Genomic DNA, 25,907 nt, shown 5'->3' on the forward strand with positions numbered 1-25,907 from the left:
GACGGGGGACATGTACCATGTGTGGAGGGTATATTTGCCCAAACAGGCAAGAATATAATTTTGATATTGAATTAAATGTATCGTGATTCCTCACGATATCACTATGACAAATGACTGGTAAGTCTTAATAAGCTGTATTTAATTTTGTAATTAATGTTATTCTTAGCATATTGTCATAATACTTAATTATAATTATATTAAAAAAAATAATCTATAACAGCTTTTGTTCGAGTCTATAGACCTACAGGACGCAGTGATATCTCGGAAAATGCATTTTTAATGATGCATTTTATTTTCTGACTTCACTGTGACACACACACACACACACACACACACAAACACACACACACACAGGGGTAATGTTGCCAGATGTAATATTATTACCATCTGTGTACAATGTAGGATCAGTAATAATATTGGGAGTTGTAATTATTGATCGTGTTTTCCAAGGCTTGCTGTGATGATATACGTGAAATATCATGAGAGCTAGATGAGAACTAGATGAGAGCTATCTGTAATGCTGGGGTCAGACCACATTCTCTTTGTCTATTGTGTCAGTTTATGTGACTATAGAGTCATAAATTCTTGCCGTCATGGCACGACACACGACAGCAAGAAGAACCGTATGTTATTTTTTGACCAATCGCCGTTTGCCACCTTTGCTGTCGTCTGCGTGACGTCACAAGGAAGCACTAACGAAAGACTTCCAGGTACAATAATGTCAACTAACACTTTATCTGAAATCTGTGAGTATGATGCAGGCTTTCTCGTGTTTGGGAAAGCTTAAAGACCTAATTTCTCCGTTTCACCTTGAAACACCGACAACTTAATTCCTCTTTCGCATTGCCATGTCTTAATTTGAACATACATACATACATACATGTCATTTGGCTGACGCTTTTGTCCAAAGCAACTTACAATTAGTACACTCATCATTTATGACGGGCCATTTAGGGGATCAGTATCTTGCCAAGGACTCTTCGGCATGCAGATGGGGAAGAGCGCTTTTGTTTGAGTCTATAGACCTATAGGACGCAGTGATATCTCGGAAAATGCATTTTTAATGATGCATGTTATTTTCTGACTTTCTGACAATTTTTTGAACATGGCTTCCTCTCTTCTGGTCAAAACCAAAGAGGAGACAGACCCGCAATTGAAGATTAAAGAAAAATTGTACTCTCTTTTGTATAGTATTTTGTGAGGCATTGGGGCTACACTCGGGCTGACATCATGTAATCTGACCCCAGCGTTAGCAACTCTGTCTTGATTCCATCTACACTCTTCTTCTACACACTTAATGCTATTTAAAAATCATTATACTATTTTCAATATTTATACTTTATACAAATACACCACAGCAAATTTCTTATATGTATGAACCTGCTTGGCAATAAAACCTGATTCTGATTAAAGCATAATGTGCTGTTCAAGTAGACATTCCATATAGCTAAATTAGAATATTGTGAATTTCTTTAGTAAATTCTAATTTATAACAGAAGACTATAACTGTACTCTTACCAATGCTACTCAAGAGTAATATTTCACATGGATCATCAAGCTGGTAAGGATAATTTAACCATGTTGGTGCAAATACAGAATTCTAGTTAGAAAGAACTAACAGTATTCAATAAGAACAAAAATAATCTGCCAAATATCAATACAGATTTATTCTAGATGTTTTGGTGGTACAAATTTACAATAAACCTGGTTGTTCCAGTCAGCCTTAGCCATTTTTTTATTCAGGGTGAAAAACAGAAGTTAAGTCATAAACACCGTTAAGATGCTGAAGCAGAGAGCTCATTTTCTCTCTGACAGGAGATGAAAAAGAGGATCCCGAAAAAGTGTTATATGTGGCTGCTTTTGATGATGTCAAAATGCACAAGATGACGTATGTGTGACAGCAGATGAGACATTAGAAGAAGGAAAGTTACAGGACCCACTTCTCCTTCTGTGCAAATCTTAGAACTGCTGTTTTCTTTTCATGTGCAATGATTGTTGCCTTGTAAGGATTCTCTGCCATGATACTACAAGTATCCTCCTGTCTACATAACAGCATATCCAGCAACCAAAAGACAGCGTGGCTGACTGATCAAAGAAGAAGACTGACTCACATATCTGCTGCCTTTACAAACAATCTCTGTACTTGAATGTAATTTTTCTGAGACTTGTCTGTGTGTGCAGGGAGAGTGGTGGTGAGATTTATAGAAAGATTTTATGATTGGGGCATGGGGAAGAAAACAAAATGAGGGAAGACGAAGATAGGAGAGGAAGACAACTGCCGTTTTCATTGACGGCGGCTGTATGAGGTGGAGGAGGATTTTGATGTCATTGTGCCTCCTCCTCCCATGCTCATGCTGCTGCCGCCTCCATAGCCACCGCCGCCGCTCATTCCAAAGCTGCTGCTGCCGCCACTGCTCATTCCAAAGCTGCTGCCGCCGCCGCCGCTTATTCCATAGCCACCGCCGCCGCTCATTCCATAGCCGCTGCCGCCGCCGCTGCCACCTCCAAAGCCACCGCCACCACCGCCGCCGCCACCTGGTGATGAGAATGAGATTACTTAAGTACACATATCAAGTCAATTGATAACTAATCGCCTACCCATCCCCAGTTGTTAGATTTACCATGAATAGGCCTACCATAGAACTTGTGTAGAAATGATCTGAGTTGTAAAGACTTAGGTCAATACTAACCATAGCTGCTTGATGAGGTCTGCATATGGATGGTTGCAACTGCAGGACCGGCGGCAATTCTGCAGAGAGAACATCAATGAGCAATCTGAGCTGTTGCCGTTGCTGCTCTCACAATGAGATTCCATGCACTCTCACAGCTAATTTCGAAGATGAAATGTTTTGTGAGCTCAAAGTGGCATTTACCTGATCTCCTCTCCTTCCAGTAGCTTCCTGTAGGTCGCAATCTCAATATCTAGAGCCAGCTTGACATTCATGAGCTCCTGGTATTCACGGACCTGGCGGGCCATGTCCTGTTTGGCTCTCTGCAGGGCTTCTTCTAGGTCCTTGATACGGAGCTTGGCGTCCTTGACAGCAAGCTCACCTCGCTCCTCAGCCTCAGCGATCTGGGCCTCCAGGTTGGCACGCTGAGAAGTTGGAAAGTTGGCAGACGCTTCAGGTTTGATATTTCTAAATGTTCATCTGGTTTTTAACAAAGTTCTGGACGCCTGCATCATTTTGAATATTTTGTGCATAGATGATAAGTCTATAAGTCAACTGAGCTCAAGCTAGACCATGTGTAACTGTGAGCTTACCTGTCCCTTGACTGACTCAATCTCATTCTGGAGGCGTGAAATCATACGGTTGAGCTCAGCAATCTCACTCTTCGTGTTGCGGAGGTCTTCTCCGGCCGAGCCGGCATTGGTCTGCATCTCCTGGAACTGAAGGAACACGATGAAAAATAGCTATTATTACAGGCTCCACAGACATTTTTGCAGGTAAGTATGTTTCATATTGGAGTTGTTGGTATGATTGCTGTCTCTATCTTCCTACCTTCTGCTGATACCAGCTTTCTGCATCAGCACGGTTGCGGGCAGCGATGTCCTCATACTGTGCCCTGACTTCAGCCACAATAGCATCCATGTCAAGGCTTCGGCTGTTGTCCATCTCCACAATGACTGAAGTGTCCTTGATCTGTCCCTGGAGTTCATTTAGTTCCTGAAGAAGAGAAAACAGTAATTTATTCAAATCATATTGAAACAATGAGTAGAGGGGACGACCGAAATCTGTTACTCTTGTTTGTGTTTTTATTATTTATCTGTCTCCACTGGTTGCATTCATGAAACAACAGACCTAACAGGACTGAGGTGTGGTTTATTTAGCTTACCGCCTCGTAGACACTTCTGAGGAAGTTGATCTCATCCTGAAGGGCATCAACCTTGGCCTCGAGCTCAACTTTGTTCATGTAGGCACCATCTACATCCTGTAAGTGGAGAAGAAGGAAGTGTTCTGCATTGGTGATGGCTTGGAGGAAAAGCAATGATCCACTCTTGAATCTGGAATGTCTGGCTTAATGATTGCAGGATTTCTCTCACCTTCTTGAGGAGCACAAACTCATTTTCCACACCAGCACGCTTGTTGATTTCATCTTCATATCTGATGCAAACAAATGGAGGAAGAATGAGCTAACGGAAAATGTATGTAGACATCAAGTCTTGCAGGTCTGTTCAAAGACAACACACACTTGGATTCCTTCCCTGGTGTAAACTCACTTGTTCTTGAAGTCCTCTACCAATCCCTGCATGTTTCTCAGCTCTCCGTCCAGCTTGACCTTCTCGTTACCGAGTCCATCCAGCTGTCTGCGCAGGTTGGCGATGTAGGCCTCGAACATGGCGTCGATGTTGGAGCGGGAGGTGGTCTGCTCCTGCAGCAGGCTCCACTTGGTCTCCAGCATTTTGTTCTGCTGCTCCAGGAATCGCACCTGAAAAGTAAAAATAATTTCAGAAGTTAAGATCCACCAACAGCTTGATAAAGAAATGGCTTTGAATATGACAATTTTATCATAACTGCAAATACCAAAAAATCGAATAGGAAAGGCAAATAGCCATGGGCACCTGCTATGTGGCATGAGTGCAGGGGGACAGGAGGAGGCAGCATCAGTGCATGAAACCGTAGCATCCTCCTTTTAGCTAACCACTGTTTTTAGACACAGCTGTTGTCTCTACTTCCATTCTTCTTCTCTCATTTTCCTCTCTTGTCCGTGTTCCACTCATAAAAGTTTCTGTAAATCCCAACCCCCTCTTCGTGCAGATGCAGACGGCCGCAGGATGGATTATATTAGCTTTCCCTTTTATTCATGATTTGGCTTACTTCTCTCCAGGAGAACAGAGACGTTTGTCATCCTTCTTTAACTTTACTCACATGATCCATCGAGCAACACCTATGTGTGACTTTACCACTCTAAAGGCTCTTGTAATAACCAATGTCTTTCAGGCCAGAGACTTTTGGTTCTGTCGTCACTGGAGAACTGAAAGAATCTGCTTCTTATGTCTTCCTTGCATTAACATAGAGAAGATGTATGCAGGCTGCATTGCTCTGTCATCAGAGTTACAGTTGTGTGTGTGTGTGTGTGTGTGTGTGTGTGTGTGTGTGTGTGTGTGTGTGTGTGTGTGTGTGTGTGTGTGTGTGTGTGTGTGTGATCGTGTGTGCATGTAAATGGCCAGATGAGGTGCGCCTTGCCACACCTCAGCCTTGCCCCAACCCTTAAAGCTCTGGCATTACCACACCCTCGCCTCCGGGAAGAATACTTTCTCTGAGTGAACTCGCCTGCCTCATCCCTCAGCAAACTAATTATTCTCGCCTGAACTCACAATCATGTAATCGCATTTCCTAAAAATATTTAATTGATATGTTAATACAAACTTTGATATTTTCTCCCCCATTGTGACCACTACTACGACCTGTAATGATCTTAATATTTAGTTGTGAATCATTTCATACAGATGGAAGACCAGATCCCTTGTGTGAGGACAGATGAGGTGTGGTAGATACACACACACAACACGCATTTTCTTGTGTAGGGTGTGGTTAACTTGTTCTTCATTTGTAACAGAGAGAAAATGTCCCTCATCTTATTAACAAGACTTTCAATTACCAGAGGGGTGAGATTACGATTATTTTCATGTATGATAAATAATGCATGCAATGAAAATATCGTTTGAATTGTAAGCATTTTGCGATGCATTGCAAATATTTGAAGTCCACTTCCTGCATCACTGTTGAAAGCTTGTCAAGCCTTGCTGCCATGGAAATGGGGTTGAGAACCCGATCCCTTTCTCCCCTCAAACTGAGAGGGACCAGTCACTTGATACTCTAACTCTAATGTGTCCTGACTCTCCCTCCACACAGCGGCAGCTAGCAAGTGATGGATTATGGTCAAAAATAAATTAAAGGAACAGTGGTCTGCTTTCAATTTCAGTAGATAAGTGAGACAATGCACAGTATAGCTGACAAAATCGAATTCAAGATAATAATATTATGATTAGGAGGTTTGGTTTTCAGAGCTAGCTCTAACTAGGACCACAGTGTGGCTATTATCCACGTTGGGATCAGTTGCTGTGTAATATTTAATGAGCCCAGGTGGCTGTTAAGGGACAGCATGTTGCAGCTATTCAAACTTGCACAAACCAATTAACTCTGTGTGTAGTGCATCCATCGCTTACTAATATTTCATTTCCCCCAGTTCAATCATATCAACATCTATTGTTCAACAAGAGTTAAAAACACTCTGAAAACAACATTTAAGATTTTGAAATGGTGTGGGACATTAAGACATAAGCTGTTTTAGTGACCAAAGGGACACTTACCTTGTCAATGAAGCTGGCGAAGCGGTTGTTTAGACCCTTGATCTGATTTTTCTCTTCGGTACGGACAGACGAGATGTTGGGGTCAATCTCAAGGTTCAGGGGAGCCAGCAGGCTCTGGTTGCATTGGACATTTGCGATCGTGGGGACTATACACCCACCACCACCGCCGCCAAAGCCACCATAGGCACCTCCAGAAGAGAAAAGACCACCACCAAATCCACCACCACCACCTCCACCTCCACCACCACCACCAAATCCACCACCACCACCTCCAGCTCCATAACCACCACCAAAACTACCACCACCAACAAAACTACCACCACCACCGCCTCCATAGCCGCCACCTCCCATGCCTGACTTCATCATCATTGAGCTGGAAGAAAAGCTTTTCCGGGCCCCTGACCCCCCGCCATAAGATTGTGAGGAAAAAGTTCTTCCTCCTCCTCCTACTCCTCCTCCACTAGAACGGACGGTACCGTAGCTGGTCCTACTGGTTTTCGTGGTGAACGGCATGGCTGAGCAGACAGAAAGAGAGCGAGATTTGGCAGAGCAGTGGAGTGCACTAAGAGGTGAGTCAAGTCCCTCTAAGTATCTTCTCTCAGTGTGCCATGGATATTTATCTGCCTCTTACTGTGGAGGAGGTCCCAGTAAGCTCCACCTCCTCCTCATCCCTCCACCAATTAACTGCATCCTGGAAGGTGCACTTGCACGTAGATTTGGCATGGAGCAGCTGAGCCTGTTGGACAAGTAAGAGTTCCACCCCTGTAAAGTGAGCCGGGCTCGACACACCCAAAAGGTAGGAGAGGAATGGCATCACCCAGGGTAAGAGGGGAGGGAAGACATTTTGAGATTAAAAAAAATAACTCTTTACTTCATTATCTGGGGGCTCTTCTTGATAGCAGTGTGTGGCTGGAGGAGTTAGGGAGTTGGGTGTGGTAATATAGTCACCTTTCGATTGCCTTTTATCGTTTTGCAAAATGTATGCAATATAAATACATTTACAGTTGAAATTGGTAACATTTCACAAGATTTGCAGAACACATTCTGGCCAGTTTCTGCTGGATATGTTTAATGTAGATACATGTCAAAAAGACAACAGGATTTGCATGATGCTTCTAAATAAATAACTACATCACGATAAAATTTGGAAAAATGTTGCCTCATATGAATTCCAACTGAGTTTATTTTAAAAGTGCTGTCTCTGGGATCCTTCTGGATAAACATTTGTTTTTTTGCTTGCCACTGACACTTGTCATTTCTAAGACATTATATTAGGTGAGATTCAATTATTCTTTATGATTATTTTTAACTCCTTTGAATTATTCTCATTAAAATATATAAATGAATGAATGAAATTTGTGAAAAAGTCAAAAATCACAATGTATAAAAAGTGGTAAAATATTTCCATTTGTCCAGAAACAAAATGGGGCCTTTATTTGCCACCGGGGGTCACTCGTTGTGGTATTGCTTTTGTTAGTGGGTGGGGTTTTGCCTTTTAATTTCTAATACAGTTGCACCTTCAACAAAAGCAGTTTATGATTTAGAAGTAACATTACAGTAGTAGATGAGCTGATAACTTTCAAGAGAAAACTGGTTTCGCAGGAGGGTTTGAAGTGACAAGGAAAAAGGGTAAGGAAAATAAAATATTAGTAGATAAAGTTCTACACTCAGATTCTTAAATTCCAGAGTTAATTGTATAATTCCACCAGCCTGTTGTTTATTTGTTCAGGCCTGCAACTTGTGGGCTTCAGGTAAATTTTAAGCAAAAGTTTAAAACCTTGGATTTCTGTTCCTTTACTATCAGGTTGCAGTCAAGTGCACATCAGGAGTTAAAGCAGATTTCCTGTTCTACGCAGTAGCGCAGTATTTTCACCAGAGGAGGTGCATGAGTAAAAGCAAAAGTCAGAGTGAGAAAGCAATACCTCACTTCCTGGCTCTGCACCTGGCTGCTCCACCTCTCACTTCAAGGGATAGTTCATACAAAAATGGAAATTCACTTGGGGGGGGTTAGAGCAGAATCCAATACAATGCAATAAAAAAAACGAAGGGTTTTGTTTTTTCTTCTGTTTTATTACATCTGAAGATAGGTCACTAATCAGCTACACTGTTTACCCCTGAAACTCCAAAAGTGTTTTGTGGACTGAAACCTGAAACACTTCACTTCTCAAACATTTAATGGAAGGTTTTGGAGCTTGATCATTCTTAGGACTATAAGTCATATATAAATTGATTATTTTTACTATTCAGCTTTCTCTTGTGAACCCAGTGCAATACCATGGAAGCCCATTTCCACCACTGTGATGAAGAACACACAAATCCTATATCTCATAATTAGGACTTAGTATCTTATAATAATGACGTACTAAGTCACAAATAATTATTGTAGCTTCCAAACAACCAGGGGCGACTCCTAGCGACGTAGGCGGTTGCCTAGCGCACAAAATGCAGAGAGGGCGCCACAAGAGGCTAATTTATCAAGATGTGATACATGCAATGTTGACCAATTCAGTAATGTCAAACCATCATCCACTAACTTCGGGGACACACCGGAGGCTGAATCGTGTGATGTGCCATGAAAATGTAAGTGATATATGATATAAATGATTATATATACAACCCATACTGCATTTCCCCGCTGTTCTCCTGGAGATTGAATTGACTTATTCCACACCTGTTCAATTGTGTCTAAACAGACAGACACACCAAGCACACAATCTCTTGTGGGGGTTTGGCGTCTATAGGCTTGTGTAGGTCAGTCACCTATGAAGACCATCTTGCAGTTTTGCTTGTGTATGTTGGACGATCTGGGGGGGGGCACTGATCTGACATCTCGCCCAGGGCTCCAACATTGCTAGGGCCGGCACCAAACCATCCAATGTGTAGAGTTTTAGACATTTAGACGCACGTTTAAGCTTTGGCTTTGATGACTTCTCTGACATGAAGTCTTCACAGTGTGAGTGCTGTGCATTCAGAGGCTTCCTTAACCAGCCTGTTCAGGTATCGATCAGCTGAAAAAGATCCTCCGCCTGACAGGAACACCAGACTCCTCCCTGGTTCAGAAGATGCAGAGTAAAGACGTGAGTTCTGTTGTGTCCACATGCCTCATGAATCCCAACATTTAAGCCAACTGATGAATGCAGCACATTTCCAAATATGAGTGGAAAATAACAAACCAATATTTTGATATTTCATGCTCTTTTCTTTGTTAGAAAATGTAACCATTATTACCTATTTTACAGGCGCAGTCATATGTGCAAGGTCTCCCTCCACAAAAGAAGAAAAACTTCAAGGATGTGTTTCCGTCCATGGAGGAAAATGGTGCACTGAACCACTTCTTCTTATTGACGTGAAATGAAATACATTGTACTTAAATTGGAAAGAAAAGCTTATTTTGAACCCAAATTTCTTCATCATGACTTTGCTGTAGCATCGTCACCTATATCAATTCAGTCAGACAAGTCACCTGTGAGTTTGAGTTTAATGTCCCAGGTTCTGACTTCATCACTCCCCCAGAAGCAATCACATTAATATAACAGGGAATGATGAGCAGATCTCTTTAACCAGTCTGTTGGAGCCTACGGGTTGGTGAAGGGACTGAATTTAACAGGAAGTAATACTGACACAGGGCAGCAATAGCTCTGACAAGCAAAGGGAGAGATGGGAAATCTTTGCAGCTTCAATAGACCGCCATCTGGGAGGGTGTGTATGATAGAGGAATGTATAAAGTGAGGTATGTCACATAATTAGAGCTGCGCAGCTCGAGTTGACGAGCTTGTAAGGATCAGTTCATTGCTCACTGCTGTGTATTTGTAACAAATAAGAGATGAGGAGATGCAATTAATCCGGGAGGGGAGAAATTTTAATTCAAAATTCAACTTCATCCTTTGTGACCAAATAGTGGTTGATCAGTTGTGTGATGATTGAAATGTTCTGTTTTGGGTCCTGCTGCTTCTAGCTGTCGACCTGCTGGAGGGGATGCTGCTGCTGGATCCAGAGACGAGGCTGACAGAGAAGCAGGGTCTACCCCACCCCTTCCTGGCTGAATACCATGACCCAGAGAGTGAGACGGACTCTGAGCCTTATGACGACTCCTTCGAGAGCCTGGAGCTGGCTGTTGGCGAATGGAAGAGTGAGTACGGCTGTGCACAAGACGCTGGAGTTGACAGGCGCTGTGGCCTCCTGAGTTTTGCCTGAAATCTTATTCTCATCTGAAGAGTTTACGATATTAAAAAAAGAATGCTATACTAATACTAGGGGTGAAAATAAGTCTATGCTTTCATTTTTCATCCAATCAGGTCTTATCCACATGGAGATCATGACCTTCGACCCTGACAACCCCAGTAAAACAGCTATGTAGGATGCTGTGATGAGTAGTGTTTGGTTTAATATCCACACGTGAGGTAAAGGTCAACGATTCAGTGAAACAAACACAAAAAAAAGAATATTAAATATATCCTGTCCTGTTTTGTGCATCTGACATGTATGTGCAGTTGATAAAGTTGATGGTAGCAATACTAGCTTGATGAATTAATGGATCTGTTTGACCAAAAGCATGTAAACTTTGACATAAAATTATTTTTATGAGGTGTTTTGCATTAATTTCACTTCACCCTCATCATGTTCATTTTGATGTCTGTATTGTCAGTCGTCCAGCTCACATGTTTGTAAGTGCTGTATGTGTCAGGGCATTGTTGTTGAATGTACAGCAGAAAGGATTTACATGATACTGTACATGAAATATTAATGGTCAAATAAAGTAAAATACATAGATTCATAATATACATTTAAAAGGAGATAAGTCTCAACTCTTTAAACCCCCTGTTGTAAAATGAAAAAACTTAAAGTTCTCATAAAAAAAAATCTATAAGCGTTCTTTTCCAATTCGAGTTTTTTTTCAACTAATTTTGAAAGAAAATTATATAGACTTTTTGTGCAGCAGACACCTGTACTGAGTTTATTCAATCACACTTGTGTGAGATGGTCCAGTAAAAAGGCAGATGCCTCCTGTGTGGATTTACTGTCCGAGTCCCTGAATGAAAGAAAAAGCTTTTACTTCTCAGTAAGAGTCGCTTTCTTCAAATCCCACTAGTTCAAATTGGATATGATATTTTATCCAGATTTTTGTAAAGATTTCACTGTGGAGTCTTAGAGATGAGAAAGGTGCATTTTGCAAACATGTTTTCAACATTAAAACAGACTGAATTTCTCCTCTGAGTGGAGGACTGCGGGCTACAGGTGGAAATCAGACTCCTGAAACACAGGGGATGTGTGAGGTAATAAACACATAAACAAAAGTTGTAAAATACAAGGTGGTAGAATATAAGGTATGAATGAAAAGATGAAAACCCGCCTCCTTTTCTCTCCTCTCTCTCTCAAATCTGCGATTATTATTATTATTGTGCTCATAGTATAGAAATAGGTGTGTGTCTCTCTATGATTCATGATTGAACCCTTAGTTAAAATTTAAGCTTCTACATCAATGTGATAGGATCCATTTACAATGACCGGTACCAATGGCAGCCGCCAGGAGCCGATCTAGTTTTACCTAAGGCGTGTCAAGTCATCCCTCTTCAAATGTTCAGACTGATGACTATTGAAATGCAAGTATTATATCTTTAAAGCTGAAAAACATATCTTCCTTTGACGGTTGTAACATCTTAATGAGAACATGAATGATTCCTCTTTGCTAAATGTGCCCACCTTATTGTATATATTTGATCCACCGTGAGTGTTTTATGTTTGTGTGGTGTCTGAGATGCTAAAAAATCTTACAAATGTGTATTTATAGAGGGTACGAAATACAATAAAACAATGAAAAGAATAGACGGGGGACATGTACCATGTGTGGAGGGTATATTTGCCCAAACAGGCAAGAATATAATTTTGATATTGAATTAAATGTATCGTGATTCCTCACGATATCACTATGACAAATGACTGGTAAGTCTTAATAAGCTGTATTTAATTTTGTAATTAATGTTATTCTTAGCATATTGTCATAATACTTAATTATAATTATATTAAAAAAAATAATCTATAACAGCTTTTGTTCGAGTCTATAGACCTACAGGACGCAGTGATATCTCGGAAAATGCATTTTTAATGATGCATTTTATTTTCTGACTTCACTGTGACACACACACACACACACACACACACAAACACACACACACACAGGGGTAATGTTGCCAGATGTAATATTATTACCATCTGTGTACAATGTAGGATCAGTAATAATATTGGGAGTTGTAATTATTGATCGTGTTTTCCAAGGCTTGCTGTGATGATATACGTGAAATATCATGAGAGCTAGATGAGAACTAGATGAGAGCTATCTGTAATGCTGGGGTCAGACCACATTCTCTTTGTCTATTGTGTCAGTTTATGTGACTATAGAGTCATAAATTCTTGCCGTCATGGCACGACACACGACAGCAAGAAGAACCGTATGTTATTTTTTGACCAATCGCCGTTTGCCACCTTTGCTGTCGTCTGCGTGACGTCACAAGGAAGCACTAACGAAAGACTTCCAGGTACAATAATGTCAACTAACACTTTATCTGAAATCTGTGAGTATGATGCAGGCTTTCTCGTGTTTGGGAAAGCTTAAAGACCTAATTTCTCCGTTTCACCTTGAAACACCGACAACTTAATTCCTCTTTCGCATTGCCATGTCTTAATTTGAACATACATACATACATACATGTCATTTGGCTGACGCTTTTGTCCAAAGCAACTTACAATTAGTACACTCATCATTTATGACGGGCCATTTAGGGGATCAGTATCTTGCCAAGGACTCTTCGGCATGCAGATGGGGAAGAGCGCTTTTGTTTGAGTCTATAGACCTATAGGACGCAGTGATATCTCGGAAAATGCATTTTTAATGATGCATGTTATTTTCTGACTTTCTGACAATTTTTTGAACATGGCTTCCTCTCTTCTGGTCAAAACCAAAGAGGAGACAGACCCGCAATTGAAGATTAAAGAAAAATTGTACTCTCTTTTGTATAGTATTTTGTGAGGCATTGGGGCTACACTCGGGCTGACATCATGTAATCTGACCCCAGCGTTAGCAACTCTGTCTTGATTCCATCTACACTCTTCTTCTACACACTTAATGCTATTTAAAAATCATTATACTATTTTCAATATTTATACTTTATACAAATACACCACAGCAAATTTCTTATATGTATGAACCTGCTTGGCAATAAAACCTGATTCTGATTAAAGCATAATGTGCTGTTCAAGTAGACATTCCATATAGCTAAATTAGAATATTGTGAATTTCTTTAGTAAATTCTAATTTATAACAGAAGACTATAACTGTACTCTTACCAATGCTACTCAAGAGTAATATTTCACATGGATCATCAAGCTGGTAAGGATAATTTAACCATGTTGGTGCAAATACAGAATTCTAGTTAGAAAGAACTAACAGTATTCAATAAGAACAAAAATAATCTGCCAAATATCAATACAGATTTATTCTAGATGTTTTGGTGGTACAAATTTACAATAAACCTGGTTGTTCCAGTCAGCCTTAGCCATTTTTTTATTCAGGGTGAAAAACAGAAGTTAAGTCATAAACACCGTTAAGATGCTGAAGCAGAGAGCTCATTTTCTCTCTGACAGGAGATGAAAAAGAGGATCCCGAAAAAGTGTTATATGTGGCTGCTTTTGATGATGTCAAAATGCACAAGATGACGTATGTGTGACAGCAGATGAGACATTAGAAGAAGGAAAGTTACAGGACCCACTTCTCCTTCTGTGCAAATCTTAGAACTGCTGTTTTCTTTTCATGTGCAATGATTGTTGCCTTGTAAGGATTCTCTGCCATGATACTACAAGTATCCTCCTGTCTACATAACAGCATATCCAGCAACCAAAAGACAGCGTGGCTGACTGATCAAAGAAGAAGACTGACTCACATATCTGCTGCCTTTACAAACAATCTCTGTACTTGAATGTAATTTTTCTGAGACTTGTCTGTGTGTGCAGGGAGAGTGGTGGTGAGATTTATAGAAAGATTTTATGATTGGGGCATGGGGAAGAAAACAAAATGAGGGAAGACGAAGATAGGAGAGGAAGACAACTGCCGTTTTCATTGACGGCGGCTGTATGAGGTGGAGGAGGATTTTGATGTCATTGTGCCTCCTCCTCCCATGCTCATGCTGCTGCCGCCTCCATAGCCACCGCCGCCGCTCATTCCAAAGCTGCTGCTGCCGCCACTGCTCATTCCAAAGCTGCTGCCGCCGCCGCCGCTTATTCCATAGCCACCGCCGCCGCTCATTCCATAGCCGCTGCCGCCGCCGCTGCCACCTCCAAAGCCACCGCCACCACCGCCGCCGCCACCTGGTGATGAGAATGAGATTACTTAAGTACACATATCAAGTCAATTGATAACTAATCGCCTACCCATCCCCAGTTGTTAGATTTACCATGAATAGGCCTACCATAGAACTTGTGTAGAAATGATCTGAGTTGTAAAGACTTAGGTCAATACTAACCATAGCTGCTTGATGAGGTCTGCATATGGATGGTTGCAACTGCAGGACCGGCGGCAATTCTGCAGAGAGAACATCAATGAGCAATCTGAGCTGTTGCCGTTGCTGCTCTCACAATGAGATTCCATGCACTCTCACAGCTAATTTCGAAGATGAAATGTTTTGTGAGCTCAAAGTGGCATTTACCTGATCTCCTCTCCTTCCAGTAGCTTCCTGTAGGTCGCAATCTCAATATCTAGAGCCAGCTTGACATTCATGAGCTCCTGGTATTCACGGACCTGGCGGGCCATGTCCTGTTTGGCTCTCTGCAGGGCTTCTTCTAGGTCCTTGATACGGAGCTTGGCGTCCTTGACAGCAAGCTCACCTCGCTCCTCAGCCTCAGCGATCTGGGCCTCCAGGTTGGCACGCTGAGAAGTTGGAAAGTTGGCAGACGCTTCAGGTTTGATATTTCTAAATGTTCATCTGGTTTTTAACAAAGTTCTGGACGCCTGCATCATTTTGAATATTTTGTGCATAGATGATAAGTCTATAAGTCAACTGAGCTCAAGCTAGACCATGTGTAACTGTGAGCTTACCTGTCCCTTGACTGACTCAATCTCATTCTGGAGGCGTGAAATCATACGGTTGAGCTCAGCAATCTCACTCTTCGTGTTGCGGAGGTCTTCTCCGGCCGAGCCGGCATTGGTCTGCATCTCCTGGAACTGAAGGAACACGATGAAAAATAACTATTATTACAGGCTCCACAGACATTTTTGCAGGTAAGTGTGTTTCATATTGGAGTTGTTGGTATGATTGCTGTCTCTATCTTCCTACCTTCTGCTGATACCAGCTTTCTGCATCAGCACGGTTGCGGGCAGCGATGTCCTCATACTGTGCCCTGACTTCAGCCACAATAGCATCCATGTCAAGGATTCGGCTGTTGTCCATCTCCACAATGACTGAAGTGTCCTTGATCTGTCCCTGGAGTTCATTTAGTTCCTGAAGAAGAGACAACAGTAATTTATTCAAATTATATTGAAAGTATGAGTAGAGGGGACGACCGAAATCTGTTACTCTTGTTTGTGTTTTTATTGTTTATCTGTCTCCACTGGTTGCATTCATGAAACAACAGACCTAACAGGACTGAGGTGTGGTTTATTTAGCTTACCGCCTCGTAGACACTTCTGAGGAAGTTGATCTCATCCTGAAGGGCATCAACCTTGGCCTCGAGCTCAACTTTGTTCATGTAGGCACCATCTACATCCTGTAAGTGGAGAAGAAGGAAGTGTTCTGCATTGGTGATGGCTTGGAGGAAAAGCAATGATCCACTCTTGAATCTGGAATGTCTGGCTTAATGATTGCAGGATTTCTCTCACCTTCTTGAGGAGCACAAACTCATTTTCCACACCAGCACGCTTGTTGATTTCATCTTCATATCTGATGCAAACAAATGGAGGAAGAATGAGCTAACGGAAAATGTATGTAGACATCAAGTCTTGCAGGTCTGTTCAAAGACAACACACACTTGGATTCCTTCCCTGGTGTAAACTCACTTGTTCTTGAAGTCCTCTACCAATCCCTGCATGTTTCTCAGCTCTCCGTCCAGCTTGACCTTCTCGTTACCGAGTCCATCCAGCTGTCTGCGCAGGTTGGCGATGTAGGCCTCGAACATGGCGTCGATGTTGGAGCGGGAGGTGGTCTGCTCCTGCAGCAGGCTCCACTTGGTCTCCAGCATTTTGTTCTGCTGCTCCAGGAATCGCACCTGAAAAGTAAAAAAATTTCAGAAGTTAAGATCCACCAACAGCTTGATAAAGAAATGGCTTTGAATATGACAATTTTATCATAACTGCAAATACCAAAAAATCGAATAGGAAAGGCAAATAGCCATGGGCACCTGCTATGTAGCATGAGTGCAGGGGGACAGGAGGAGGCAGCATCAGTGCATGAAACCGTAGCATCCTCCTTTTAGCTAACCACTGTTTTTAGACACAGCTGTTGTCTCTACTTCCATTCTTCTTCTCTCATTTCCCTCTCTTGTCCGTGTTCCACTCATAAAAGTTTCTGTAAATCCCAACCCCCTCTTCGTGCAGATGCAGACGGCCGCAGGATGGATTATATTAGCTTTCCCTTTTATTCATGATTTGGCTTACTTCTCTCCAGGAGAACAGAGACGTTTGTCATCCTTCTTTAACTTTACTCACATGATCCATCGAGCAACACCTATGTGTGACTTTACCACTCTAAAGGCTCTTGTAATAACCAATGTCTTTCAGGCCAGAGACTTTTGGTTCTGTCGTCACTGGAGAACTGAAAGAATCTGCTTCTTATGTCTTCCTTGCATTAACATAGAGAAGATGTATGCAGGCTGCATTGCTCTGTCATCAGAGTTACAGTTGTGTGTGTGTGTGTGTGTGTGTGTGTGTGTGTGTGTGTGTGTGTGTGTGTGTGTGTGTGTGTGTGTGTGTGTGTGTGTGATCGTGTGTGCATGTAAATGGCCAGATGAGGTGCGCCTTGCCACACCTCAGCCTTGCCCCAACCCTTAAAGCTCTGGCATTACCACACCCTCGCCTCCGGGAAGAATACTTTCTCTGAGTGAACTCGCCTGCCTCATCCCTCAGCAAACTAATTATTCTCGCCTGAACTCACAATCATGTAATCGCATTTCCTAAAAATATTTAATTGAAATGTTAATACAAACTTTGATATTTTCTCCCCCATTGTGACCACTACTACGACCTGTAATGATCTTAATATTTAGTTGTGAATCATTTCATACAGATGGAAGACCAGATCCCTTGTGTGAGGACAGATGAGGTGTGGTAGATACACACACACAACACGCATTTTCTTGTGTAGGGTGTGGTTAACTTGTTCTTCATTTGTAACAGAGAGAAAATGTCCCTCATCTTATTAACAAGACTTTCAATTACCAGAGGGGTGAGATTACGATTATTTTCATGTATGATAAATAATGCATGCAATGAAAATATCGTTTGAATTGTAAGCATTTTGCGATGCATTGCAAATATTTGAAGTCCACTTCCTGCATCACTGTTGAAAGCTTGTCAAGCCTTGCTGCCATGGAAATGGGGTTGAGAACCCGATCCCTTTCTCCCCTCAAACTGAGAGGGACCAGTCACTTGATACTCTAACTCTAATGTGTCCTGACTCTCCCTCCACACAGCGGCAGCTAGCAAGTGATGGATTATGGTCAAAAATAAATTAAAGGAACAGTGGTCTGCTTTCAATTTCAGTAGATAAGTGAGACAATGCACAGTATAGCTGACAAAATCGAATTCAAGATAATAATATTATGATTAGGAGGTTTGGTTTTCAGAGCTAGCTCTAACTAGGACCACAGTGTGGCTATTATCCACGTTGGGATCAGTTGCTGTGTAATATTTAATGAGCCCAGGTGGCTGTTAAGGGACAGCATGTTGCAGCTATTCAAACTTGCACAAACCAATTAACTCTGTGTGTAGTGCATCCATCGCTTACTAATATTTCATTTCCCCCAGTTCAATCATATCAACATCTATTGTTCAACAAGAGTTAAAAACACTCTGAAAACAACATTTAAGATTTTGAAATGGTGTGGGACATTAAGACATAAGCTGTTTTAGTGACCAAAGGGACACTTACCTTGTCAATGAAGCTGGCGAAGCGGTTGTTTAGACCCTTGATCTGATTTTTCTCTTCGGTACGGACAGACGAGATGTTGGGGTCAATCTCAAGGTTCAGGGGAGCCAGCAGGCTCTGGTTGCATTGGACATTTGCGATCGTGGGGACTATACACCCACCACCACCGCCGCCAAAGCCACCATAGGCACCTCCAGAAGAGAAAAGACCACCACCAAATCCACCACCACCACCTCCACCTCCACCACCACCACCAAATCCACCACCACCACCTCCAGCTCCATAACCACCACCAAAACTACCACCACCAACAAAACTACCACCACCACCGCCTCCATAGCCGCCACCTCCCATGCCTGACTTCATCATCATTGAGCTGGAAGAAAAGCTTTTCCGGGCCCCTGACCCCCCGCCATAAGATTGTGAGGAAAAAGTTCTTCCTCCTCCTCCTACTCCTCCTCCACTAGAACGGACGGTACCGTAGCTGGTCCTACTGGTTTTCGTGGTGAACGGCATGGCTGAGCAGACAGAAAGAGAGCGAGATTTGGCAGAGCAGTGGAGTGCACTAAGAGGTGAGTCAAGTCCCTCTAAGTATCTTCTCTCAGTGTGCCATGGATATTTATCTGCCTCTTACTGTGGAGGAGGTCCCAGTAAGCTCCACCTCCTCCTCATCCCTCCACCAATTAACTGCATCCTGGAAGGTGCACTTGCACGTAGATTTGGCATGGAGCAGCTGAGCCTGTTGGACAAGTAAGAGTTCCACCCCTGTAAAGTGAGCCGGGCTCGACACACCCAAAAGGTAGGAGAGGAATGGCATCACCCAGGGTAAGAGGGGAGGGAAGACATTTTGAGATTAAAAAAAATAACTCTTTACTTCATTATCTGGGGGCTCTTCTTGATAGCAGTGTGTGGCTGGAGGAGTTAGGGAGTTGGGTGTGGTAATATAGTCACCTTTCGATTGCCTTTTATCGTTTTGCAAAATGTATGCAATATAAATACATTTACAGTTGAAATTGGTAACATTTCACAAGATTTGCAGAACACATTCTGGCCAGTTTCTGCTGGATATGTTTAATGTAGATACATGTCAAAAAGACAACAGGATTTGCATGATGCTTCTAAATAAATAACTACATCACGATAAAATTTGGAAAAATGTTGCCTCATATGAATTCCAACTGAGTTTATTTTAAAAGTGCTGTCTCTGGGATCCTTCTGGATAAACATTTGTTTTTTTGCTTGCCACTGACACTTGTCATTTCTAAGACATTATATTAGGTGAGATTCAATTATTCTTTATGATTATTTTTAACTCCTTTGAATTATTCTCATTAAAATATATAAATGAATGAATGAAATTTGTGAAAAAGTCAAAAATCACAATGTATAAAAAGTGGTAAAATATTTCCATTTGTCCAGAAACAAAATGGGGCCTTTATTTGCCACCGGGGGTCACTCGTTGTGGTATTGCTTTTGTTAGTGGGTGGGGTTTTGCCTTTTAATTTCTAATACAGTTGCACCTTCAACAAAAGCAGTTTATGATTTAGAAGTAACATTACAGTAGTAGATGAGCTGATAACTTTCAAGAGAAAACTGGTTTCGCAGGAGGGTTTGAAGTGACAAGGAAAAAGGGTAAGGAAAATAAAATATTAGTAGATAAAGTTCTACACTCAGATTCTTAAATTCCAGAGTTAATTGTATAATTCCACCAGCCTGTTGTTTATTTGTTCAGGCCTGCAACTTGTGGGCTTCAGGTAAATTTTAAGCAAAAGTTTAAAACCTTGGATTTCTGTTCCTTTACTATCAGGTTGCAGTCAAGTGCACATCAGGAGTTAAAGCAGATTTCCTGTTCTACGCAGTAGCGCAGTATTTTCACCAGAGGAGGTGCATGAGTAAAAGCAAAAGTCAGAGTGAGAAAGCAATACCTCACTTCCTGGCTCTGCACCTGGCTGCTCCACCTCTCACTTCAAGGGATAGTTCATACAAAAATGGAAATTCACTTGGGGGGGGTTAGAGCAGAATCCAATACAATGCAATAAAAAAAACGAAGGGTTTTGTTTTTTCTTCTGTTTTATTACATCTGAAGATAGGTCACTAATCAGCTACACTGTTTACCCCTGAAACTCCAAAAGTGTTTTGTGGACTGAAACCTGAAACACTTCACTTCTCAAACATTTAATGGAAGGTTTTGGAGCTTGATCATTCTTAGGACTATAAGTCATATATAAATTGATTATTTTTACTATTCAGCTTTCTCTTGTGAACCCAGTGCAATACCATGGAAGCCCATTTCCACCACTGTGATGAAGAACACACAAATCCTATATCTCATAATTAGGACTTAGTATCTTATAATAATGACGTACTAAGTCACAAATAATTATTGTAGCTTCCAAACAACCAGGGGCGACTCCTAGCGACGTAGGCGGTTGCCTAGCGCACAAAATGCAGAGAGGGCGCCACAAGAGGCTAATTTATCAAGATGTGATACATGCAATGTTGACCAATTCAGTAATGTCAAACCATCATCCACTAACTTCGGGGACACACCGGAGGCTGAATCGTGTGATGTGCCATGAAAATGTAAGTGATATATGATATAAATGATTATATATACAACCCATACTGCATTTCCCCGCTGTTCTCCTGGAGATTGAATTGACTTATTCCACACCTGTTCAATTGTGTCTAAACAGACAGACACACCAAGCACACAATCTCTTGTGGGGGTTTGGCGTCTATAGGCTTGTGTAGGTCAGTCACCTATGAAGACCATCTTGCAGTTTTGCTTGTGTATGTTGGACGATCTGGGGGGGGGCACTGATCTGACATCTCGCCCAGGGCTCCAACATTGCTAGGGCCGGCACCAAACCATCCAATGTGTAGAGTTTTAGACATTTAGACGCACGTTTAAGCTTTGGCTTTGATGACTTCTCTGACATGAAGTCTTCACAGTGTGAGTGCTGTGCATTCAGAGGCTTCCTTAACCAGCCTGTTCAGGTATCGATCAGCTGAAAAAGATCCTCCGCCTGACAGGAACACCAGACTCCTCCCTGGTTCAGAAGATGCAGAGTAAAGACGTGAGTTCTGTTGTGTCCACATGCCTCATGAATCCCAACATTTAAGCCAACTGATGAATGCAGCACATTTCCAAATATGAGTGGAAAATAACAAACCAATATTTTGATATTTCATGCTCTTTTCTTTGTTAGAAAATGTAACCATTATTACCTATTTTACAGGCGCAGTCATATGTGCAAGGTCTCCCTCCACAAAAGAAGAAAAACTTCAAGGATGTGTTTCCGTCCATGGAGGAAAATGGTGCACTGAACCACTTCTTCTTATTGACGTGAAATGAAATACATTGTACTTAAATTGGAAAGAAAAGCTTATTTTGAACCCAAATTTCTTCATCATGACTTTGCTGTAGCATCGTCACCTATATCAATTCAGTCAGACAAGTCACCTGTGAGTTTGAGTTTAATGTCCCAGGTTCTGACTTCATCACTCCCCCAGAAGCAATCACATTAATATAACAGGGAATGATGAGCAGATCTCTTTAACCAGTCTGTTGGAGCCTACGGGTTGGTGAAGGGACTGAATTTAACAGGAAGTAATACTGACACAGGGCAGCAATAGCTCTGACAAGCAAAGGGAGAGATGGGAAATCTTTGCAGCTTCAATAGACCGCCATCTGGGAGGGTGTGTATGATAGAGGAATGTATAAAGTGAGGTATGTCACATAATTAGAGCTGCGCAGCTCGAGTTGACGAGCTTGTAAGGATCAGTTCATTGCTCACTGCTGTGTATTTGTAACAAATAAGAGATGAGGAGATGCAATTAATCCGGGAGGGGAGAAATTTTAATTCAAAATTCAACTTCATCCTTTGTGACCAAATAGTGGTTGATCAGTTGTGTGATGATTGAAATGTTCTGTTTTGGGTCCTGCTGCTTCTAGCTGTCGACCTGCTGGAGGGGATGCTGCTGCTGGATCCAGAGACGAGGCTGACAGAGAAGCAGGGTCTACCCCACCCCTTCCTGGCTGAATACCATGACCCAGAGAGTGAGACGGACTCTGAGCCTTATGACGACTCCTTCGAGAGCCTGGAGCTGGCTGTTGGCGAATGGAAGAGTGAGTACGGCTGTGCACAAGACGCTGGAGTTGACAGGCGCTGTGGCCTCCTGAGTTTTGCCTGAAATCTTATTCTCATCTGAAGAGTTTACGATATTAAAAAAAGAATGCTATACTAATACTAGGGGTGAAAATAAGTCTATGCTTTCATTTTTCATCCAATCAGGTCTTATCCACATGGAGATCATGACCTTCGACCCTGACAACCCCAGTAAAACAGCTATGTAGGATGCTGTGATGAGTAGTGTTTGGTTTAATATCCACACGTGAGGTAAAGGTCAACGATTCAGTGAAACAAACACAAAAAAAAGAATATTAAATATATCCTGTCCTGTTTTGTGCATCTGACATGTATGTGCAGTTGATAAAGTTGATGGTAGCAATACTAGCTTGATGAATTAATGGATCTGTTTGACCAAAAGCATGTAAACTTTGACATAAAATTATTTTTATGAGGTGTTTTGCATTAATTTCACTTCACCCTCATCATGTTCATTTTGATGTCTGTATTGTCAGTCGTCCAGCTCACATGTTTGTAAGTGCTGTATGTGTCAGGGCATTGTTGTTGAATGTACAGCAGAAAGGATTTACATGATACTGTACATGAAATATTAATGGTCAAATAAAGTAAAATACATAGATTCATAATATACATTTAAAAGGAGATAAGTCTCAACTCTTTAAACCCCCTGTTGTAAAATGAAAAAACTTAAAGTTCTCATAAAAAAAAATCTATAAGCGTTCTTTTCCAATTCGAGTTTTTTTTCAACTAATTTTGAAAGAAAATTATATAGACTTTTTGTGCAGCAGACACCTGTACTGAGTTTATTCAATCACACTTGTGTGAGATGGTCCAGTAAAAAGGCAGATGCCTCCTGTGTGGATTTACTGTCCGAGTCCCTGAATGAAAGAAAAAGCTTTTACTTCTCAGTAAGAGTCGCTTTCTTCAAATCCCACTAGTTCAAATTGGATATGATATTTTATCCAGATTTTTGTAAAGATTTCACTGTGGAGTCTTAGAGATGAGAAAGGTGCATTTTGCAAACATGTTTTCAACATTAAAACAGACTGAATTTCTCCTCTGAGTGGAGGACTGCGGGCTACAGGTGGAAATCAGACTCCTGAAACACAGGGGATGTGTGAGGTAATAAACACATAAACAAAAGTTGTAAAATACAAGGTGGTAGAATATAAGGTATGAATGAAAAGATGAAAACCCGCCTCCTTTTCTCTCCTCTCTCTCTCAAATCTGCGATTATTATTATTATTGTGCTCATAGTATAGAAATAGGTGTGTGTCTCTCTATGATTCATGATTGAACCCTTAGTTAAAATTTAAGCTTCTACATCAATGTGATAGGATCCATTTACAATGACCGGTACCAATGGCAGCCGCCAGGAGCCGATCTAGTTTTACCTAAGGCGTGTCAAGTCATCCCTCTTCAAATGTTCAGACTGATGACTATTGAAATGCAAGTATTATATCTTTAAAGCTGAAAAACATATCTTCCTTTGACGGTTGTAACATCTTAATGAGAACATGAATGATTCCTCTTTGCTAAATGTGCCCACCTTATTGTATATATTTGATCCACCGTGAGTGTTTTATGTTTGTGTGGTGTCTGAGATGCTAAAAAATCTTACAAATGTGTATTTATAGAGGGTACGAAATACAATAAAACAATGAAAAGAATAGACGGGGGACATGTACCATGTGTGGAGGGTATATTTGCCCAAACAGGCAAGAATATAATTTTGATATTGAATTAAATGTATCGTGATTCCTCACGATATCACTATGACAAATGACTGGTAAGTCTTAATAAGCTGTATTTAATTTTGTAATTAATGTTATTCTTAGCATATTGTCATAATACTTAATTATAATTATATTAAAAAAAATAATCTATAACAGCTTTTGTTCGAGTCTATAGACCTACAGGACGCAGTGATATCTCGGAAAATGCATTTTTAATGATGCATTTTATTTTCTGACTTCACTGTGACACACACACACACACACACACACACAAACACACACACACACAGGGGTAATGTTGCCAGATGTAATATTATTACCATCTGTGTACAATGTAGGATCAGTAATAATATTGGGAGTTGTAATTATTGATCGTGTTTTCCAAGGCTTGCTGTGATGATATACGTGAAATATCATGAGAGCTAGATGAGAACTAGATGAGAGCTATCTGTAATGCTGGGGTCAGACCACATTCTCTTTGTCTATTGTGTCAGTTTATGTGACTATAGAGTCATAAATTCTTGCCGTCATGGCACGACACACGACAGCAAGAAGAACCGTATGTTATTTTTTGACCAATCGCCGTTTGCCACCTTTGCTGTCGTCTGCGTGACGTCACAAGGAAGCACTAACGAAAGACTTCCAGGTACAATAATGTCAACTAACACTTTATCTGAAATCTGTGAGTATGATGCAGGCTTTCTCGTGTTTGGGAAAGCTTAAAGACCTAATTTCTCCGTTTCACCTTGAAACACCGACAACTTAATTCCTCTTTCGCATTGCCATGTCTTAATTTGAACATACATACATACATACATGTCATTTGGCTGACGCTTTTGTCCAAAGCAACTTACAATTAGTACACTCATCATTTATGACGGGCCATTTAGGGGATCAGTATCTTGCCAAGGACTCTTCGGCATGCAGATGGGGAAGAGCGCTTTTGTTTGAGTCTATAGACCTATAGGACGCAGTGATATCTCGGAAAATGCATTTTTAATGATGCATGTTATTTTCTGACTTTCTGACAATTTTTTGAACATGGCTTCCTCTCTTCTGGTCAAAACCAAAGAGGAGACAGACCCGCAATTGAAGATTAAAGAAAAATTGTACTCTCTTTTGTATAGTATTTTGTGAGGCATTGGGGCTACACTCGGGCTGACATCATGTAATCTGACCCCAGCGTTAGCAACTCTGTCTTGATTCCATCTACACTCTTCTTCTACACACTTAATGCTATTTAAAAATCATTATACTATTTTCAATATTTATACTTTATACAAATACACCACAGCAAATTTCTTATATGTATGAACCTGCTTGGCAATAAAACCTGATTCTGATTAAAGCATAATGTGCTGTTCAAGTAGACATTCCATATAGCTAAATTAGAATATTGTGAATTTCTTTAGTAAATTCTAATTTATAACAGAAGACTATAACTGTACTCTTACCAATGCTACTCAAGAGTAATATTTCACATGGATCATCAAGCTGGTAAGGATAATTTAACCATGTTGGTGCAAATACAGAATTCTAGTTAGAAAGAACTAACAGTATTCAATAAGAACAAAAA

The 25,907-nt window shown here is 41.1% G+C and overlaps 2 protein-coding genes and 2 long non-coding RNA genes across 4 annotated transcripts; 2 read left to right on the plus strand and 2 right to left on the minus strand.

Annotated features, from left to right (window-relative positions):
* Positions 1 to 1,726: 1,726 nt before the first annotated feature.
* LOC133005080 (intermediate filament protein ON3-like) lies at positions 1,727 to 6,826 on the minus strand. Its single transcript, XM_061074665.1, has 9 exons — positions 6,314 to 6,826; positions 4,220 to 4,428; positions 4,043 to 4,103; positions 3,835 to 3,930; positions 3,501 to 3,665; positions 3,263 to 3,388; positions 2,874 to 3,094; positions 2,691 to 2,749; positions 1,727 to 2,535 (listed from the first exon to the last, which is right to left on the minus strand). The coding sequence occupies exons 1-9, from the start codon at positions 6,824 to 6,826 to the stop codon at positions 2,285 to 2,287; spliced, it is 1,701 nt and encodes a 566-aa protein (XP_060930648.1). The 3' UTR covers positions 1,727 to 2,284.
* Positions 6,827 to 10,277: 3,451 nt separating this feature from the next.
* LOC133005756 (uncharacterized) lies at positions 10,278 to 11,084 on the plus strand. Its single transcript, XR_009678389.1, has 2 exons — positions 10,278 to 10,442; positions 10,609 to 11,084. It is a non-coding gene; the product is annotated as an uncharacterized LOC133005756 (long non-coding RNA).
* Positions 11,085 to 13,862: 2,778 nt separating this feature from the next.
* LOC133005081 (intermediate filament protein ON3-like) lies at positions 13,863 to 18,957 on the minus strand. Its single transcript, XM_061074666.1, has 9 exons — positions 18,445 to 18,957; positions 16,356 to 16,564; positions 16,179 to 16,239; positions 15,971 to 16,066; positions 15,637 to 15,801; positions 15,399 to 15,524; positions 15,010 to 15,230; positions 14,827 to 14,885; positions 13,863 to 14,671 (listed from the first exon to the last, which is right to left on the minus strand). The coding sequence occupies exons 1-9, from the start codon at positions 18,955 to 18,957 to the stop codon at positions 14,421 to 14,423; spliced, it is 1,701 nt and encodes a 566-aa protein (XP_060930649.1). The 3' UTR covers positions 13,863 to 14,420.
* Positions 18,958 to 22,408: 3,451 nt separating this feature from the next.
* LOC133005754 (uncharacterized) lies at positions 22,409 to 23,215 on the plus strand. The gene is made up of 2 exons (XR_009678388.1): positions 22,409 to 22,573; positions 22,740 to 23,215. It is a non-coding gene; the product is annotated as an uncharacterized LOC133005754 (long non-coding RNA).
* The last annotated feature ends 2,692 nt before the right edge of the window (positions 23,216 to 25,907 follow it).

This window comes from Limanda limanda, chromosome 7, assembly GCF_963576545.1.
Source record: "Limanda limanda chromosome 7, fLimLim1.1, whole genome shotgun sequence".
NCBI classification, from domain to species: domain Eukaryota; kingdom Metazoa; phylum Chordata; class Actinopteri; order Pleuronectiformes; family Pleuronectidae; genus Limanda; species Limanda limanda.